Source organism: Cystoisospora suis (assembly GCF_002600585.1).
Source record: "Cystoisospora suis strain Wien I chromosome Unknown contig_580, whole genome shotgun sequence".
Taxonomy (NCBI): Eukaryota; Apicomplexa; class Conoidasida; order Eucoccidiorida; family Sarcocystidae; genus Cystoisospora; species Cystoisospora suis.
The window spans coordinates 39,601-44,813 of NW_027153381.1; the positions used below are offsets into that span (position 1 = coordinate 39,601).

Consider the following 5,213-nt stretch of genomic DNA (forward strand, 5'->3'; position numbering starts at 1 on the left):
CCCTCCTTGATAGGACCACGAGAAAGAGATGAAGAATCCACAAGACCCTGACGAGAAGAAGAAGAAAGACCTCGATCTGTATCGAAGCGATTAAGTTGGGTCTTTTGTGTTTCTCTTTGTATTTTTTTTCTTTCTTCGCAAAAGAGAACCCAACGTTTCAAGTCATCGAGATTTCTTTCTCCTTCTCTTCGTGTTTCGAGATTGTCGTTAAGAGGGTTCTGCTCTCGTAGACATTTCTCTAGCGCACATCTACAGAAAAAGAAAGAAAGAAGGAAAGAAGGAAAGAAAGAAAGAAAGAACCATATCACCACACAAAGACCTTAACTTCTTCTGAGAATTTCTCCTAGAGAGGTATACATTACGAGCTCTTCTTACTCTTCTGAAGCGCCCTGTCGTTTTCTATCTTTGATCGATCTATTTATCTTTCTCTATCCATCTGCCCATCTGTCTATGTGTTTCATGTATCTATATCTTCAGTCTCTCTATCTTTCCAGATGCCGCGGTGAGAATCTCTTTGTGTATGTTGAGCTATATACGTCTCTGTATGTGTAGATCTATACACATAGGCTCTGGTAGAGGTGAGAGACGTTGCCGTGACGTGGAATGAGAAGGATGTGTGGCTTAAAGAAGCAAGAGGAGAGGAACTAGGAGAAGAAGAGAAGAGAAGAAAGAGCAGAGGAATCACTCGGCTAATACAACGAACCTCGGATTGCGAAAACCGGAAAAAGAGAAAGAAGACGACGACGTGGATCTCCAAGGAGGTTTCACCGTAGCGATACAAAGATAGAGAGGAAAAGAGAGAGACAGCTAAAAGAAAGAATGAATGAGCGAAGGCTTGTGATGACTGCTTTATATCTGGCTTGGCTTCTACTCTTTTGCAAAGAGAAAGAGAGGAGAAGAGAAAGAGGAAGAGAAGCGAAAGACTTACTGGAGATAAGCTCGGCGTAGGTTCTGTGTGTGGAGTTTCAGCCAATCAAAATACGGCACATGCACTACACGAAAGCCTACACAACAGAGGCAAAAGAAAAAAGAAAGAGTGAATCAAAGAAAGAAAGAAAGTCAAAGAAACAATGAAGTAATGTAAAGGTAGAAAGGAAAAGAAAGCAAGAGAGTAAAAGAAAGAAAGGAGAGAAAAAGGCACGAGAGGGAGGGGAATCTCCGCTTCTCGATGACCTCAAATTCACTCTTGAAGAGAGTCGAACAGGCATGCATGCGTTTCACACATACACATAAGTCTATCTGTGTGGAGATGTGCACTACAGCCTTCTCATATCTAGATACAGTGTCACATAGGCCACCTTCGGAAAACTCCTTCCTGAGAAAAGGAAAGCAGACAGCCACACCGCTGACTTTGCCTCTTTATCTTCCGAAACACGAGACCATTCTAAGACCCCAGGCATGGAAAGAGGAAGAAAATGAAGAGAGAGCAAAACAAGCAAGGGTTCACGAATGGTGTATGGATCTTTCCATGTATGTGCATCATTTCTAAAAATGGATCCATAGACAAATATTCACAAATAAAGAAAGAATGTAGGGATAGACCTGGGTCAACCGCAGGTGTATGCGTGCATGCATGCATGTATATGTATGTATGTACGTGTATGCACATATGTATATGATGTATCGACGTGTATGCATGTATGTATATGTGTGTATGTATGTATGTGTATGTATGTACGTGTGTGTATGTATGTTTGTATATGTATGTGGGTATGTATATGTATGTGTGTATGTATGTATGCATGTGTATGTGTATATATACTTTGATATGGAGGAGGGTTCTTGGTGTATGATGTCTAGGGTCATTGAAGAGTTAGTAGAGAGGAAGAAGATAGAAAGATCCTCTCCTCAGACTTCATCATCACAGTAAAACTCTGGATATGCTAGTGTACAGAGAAAGAAGAGGGAGAAACCGAAAGGAAAAGAAAGATCGAAAGAGAAGAAAATGTAAACTCATTGAGTTTACCCAGTCTCGTCAATAGTCGATGCTTGAGTTTGCTTGAAGACGTCCTATATACGGAGAAGAAGAAGAAAAAAGAAACACAAGCTAATAGTACTCATGCCAACCAGCAAAAAGAACATCTACAGGGGGGTGATACACACACACACACCCCGCAGTCATAAGTCAAATCAGAGAAGGATAGAGTTGAGAGAGAAAGAAAGAGACAAGAAAGAAGAAACAGAGAGTGAGAAAGAGAGAGCGAGAGAGAGGCAGTTCTTTGCAGACCGACTGATGCTTCTCCCACTCATCCACTAATAGAGGAAGAAGAAGCGGCGGCGAGGTAATCACTGGAGATGAATGGCCCATGTAGTCTACTCTAGGACTTTGTCTTGACTCCTCACTTTCTGCCTCAGTTTCATCCCCCACGTACATTCTTATGAAGTACATGTTTTCTCTCTATCTAAAGGAGATCAAACGAAAGGTGGAAGAAAGAAAGAAAGAGAAAGGAAGAAGGGAAAGAAGACAGAGAAAGGAAGAAGAGAAGAGAGCCTTTACCATGTATACAGACAGCAAGAATGCAGAAAACTAACAGCATAGCTACGATGTAGGAGACGAAGAAGAACCCAATTTCTTCTGTAGACTCACCAGTGGAACGAGTCGCGATAGAAATGCTGCGGTCCATCCACTTCGAGTACTATTCCTTTCGTGTGAAGCTCGTGTTCTGTTGGGTTGGGTATCCATACAAGAAGAAAAGAAAAAGAAGAAAAACCACTCAAAGAAAGACTGGAGATGGGGAAGGGGGAATGCTTAGATGCCTACCTCCTCTCCCTTAGGTGTCCATACACTCGAATAGTGTATAGACTCACACACCTTCCCACATACACCTATGCTGAGAGAGAGACAAGGAGGTTCTTCATAAGCATATTGGATCTCTCTCTTGTCTCTTCTTCAAGTGTCTATAGCATTCCTTCTATAGAAGCACATCAACGGCTTCTCTTCCTCTCCTAAAAGAGGCTTGATAGAACACTCGGCTGTCCGTCTTTCTTCAACTTCCCCACTTAAGTTCTTCCTTTTGTGCACCAAGACAGAAGAAACGACAAGAAGAAAAGAAAACAAAGAATGAACTGAAGAACCTCCGAACAGATCGATATGAAATAAACAACAGACGTAGATATGGTGTCTAGACATCTCGAAGACAAGACACACTCCATTTCACACTTGCTAGCTACTCGTTCCTACGTAGATAGATATTCATCTATATCTATAGAGAGATACCTATAGTGTTTATATTGACGGGGTATGGGCGTCTAAAGAGCTACTGGCTACACCGATCTAGAGATAGACAATTCTATGTGAGAGAAGTCTTTCTTTGTAGAGCGGAGTGATGGTTGCCTTCTTGTCGAGGGAACGCCTTCGGCAAGATTCCTTCTTCTACGATGGACCTCGATTCGCACATTCTCAAGAATGCCTGTCTGGCTCTTCATTTCTCTCTATCTATCGACAGAAAGGTTGATTCTTCCTGTATATGAGGACACAAGGTAGATAGGTCAGAGAGAGACAGATATATAAATAGAGTAAAGATAGGTAGGTAGATAGATAGATAGATAGGTTTCTTCTTACCAAAAGGATCACGTATGGAGTGAGGTGTGTGTAGTTGTTTCGTTCCCGTTGCTTTCTCGAGCTCTTCTTCAAGACACATGCGAGAAATTTCTTCTGGCGTAAGAGGCTTCACGAAATCGAGTGTATAGGGACCAACCTGAATCTGAAGAATCGATACAAACAAATCGATTCAGCAGCGAGAAGATCTACGTCTTTTCTGCAGTTTTTTTTTCCTGAGAAAAACAAGAATGTCTCACGTTCTGAGGATTGGTTTCTTCGCCTTAAACACGAGCTTGTCTAACGTGTATGTATATATATATATATCTAGATAAACATATACATATGTATGTATGTATATATATATATATATGTATGTACACATATAAGTGTATGGTGTGTTTTGTGGAATGAGTAGTGGTCTCCTGGGATGTGTTTAGGTCAACTCAGTCCAGACGTTTAGATACATCGACGGAGCCATGACAAAGAGAAAGAAAGATGAAGAAAGAAAGAAAGACAGAAGTAAGAAAGAATAATTACAAATGAAACTTTTGGAAAGAAAAGAAAGAGGAAGATGTCTGTATAGAATTCATCGTACACCACTCCCGCTAGAAAGGATAGACAACGTACATACAGATATCTAGACAGAGAGAGAAAGATTTTACAAGAAAGCACACCTCTGTATACAGCCAGACTAACATAGAGGGACAGAGATATACATAGAGACTTCTATAGCAAGGTACATGTCTAGAGAGAAAAAGAAAAAAAGAGAAAGTCGAGTGAAAGAATGATCTCTTCTGACGCCAGTCGAACCAAGAGCTGAGTCTCTATACACCATTAAACATGCACTTTATCTTTTCGCTTGTGAAGACCCCCAACCCTTTATGTAAGGATAAAGATAATGAGGAATAACGTGTACGTATCGCTACTAAAGTAGACAGAGAAATGAGGCCCCTATCCATAGAAAAAGAGACAAGATAAAGATATGTATACCCACACATATACATGTGTATGTACGGGAGAAGATCTCTGTTGTATGGACATCTTGATCTCTATACATCTATTTATGTATATATATATATATGTATAGATCGAGATAGATGTATCTCTGCATGTGAGAATTGAGAGGAGTTTCTTTGGGGTGGACTGAAAGATCTTCTCCTCTCTTCTCTCTTCTCTTGTCTTCGCCAATTGAGAAGAAGCAGAAACATATCAAGAGAGAAGGAATAGGAAAAAAGACGTGCGTGATGACAGAAGAAGGCAAATGAAAAAGAGAGAAAAGAAGAAAGCGAATCTGACGGCAATCGCTGTCTCTCTCTGTCTCTCTAACTCAACCTCTCCAGCTATCTGTATCTATCTCTCTATCTACATGGGTGTCTAGAGATGTATACATGTATGTGTATAGATGTGTACGTGTTTGCATACCTCTGAATAGGAGTGATACCCTATCGATCGGGCAACTAAAGCGACCTGTTTCTGTAGCTCAGAAGCTTCAAAGAATTCTCTCTCTTCGCCTCTTTCTTCTTCATGTGGAGAGAGGACAGAAGTACCGTCATCAGGCTCTTTCAGATAGCTTCGAACTCTTAGCAAAAGGTCACGGGATGATGGGGATAAACGATCAAAGGAAAAGGAGGTGTGACCGACTCTACACACAAAGAAAGAAAAGAAAAAGAAG

The 5,213-nt window shown here is 40.9% G+C and overlaps 1 protein-coding gene across 1 annotated transcript; it reads right to left on the minus strand.

The window, feature by feature from the left end:
• Positions 1 to 436: 436 nt before the first annotated feature.
• Positions 437 to 5,059, minus strand: CSUI_001464 (rap domain-containing protein). The gene is made up of 5 exons (XM_068061670.1): positions 4,964 to 5,059; positions 3,563 to 3,704; positions 2,588 to 2,663; positions 1,967 to 2,010; positions 437 to 1,004 (listed from the first exon to the last, which is right to left on the minus strand). Exons 2-5 carry the CDS (start codon positions 3,639 to 3,641, stop codon positions 925 to 927), a joined length of 279 nt encoding a protein of 92 aa, XP_067926355.1. The 5' UTR covers positions 3,642 to 3,704; positions 4,964 to 5,059; the 3' UTR covers positions 437 to 924.
• Positions 5,060 to 5,213: the final 154 nt, after the last annotated feature.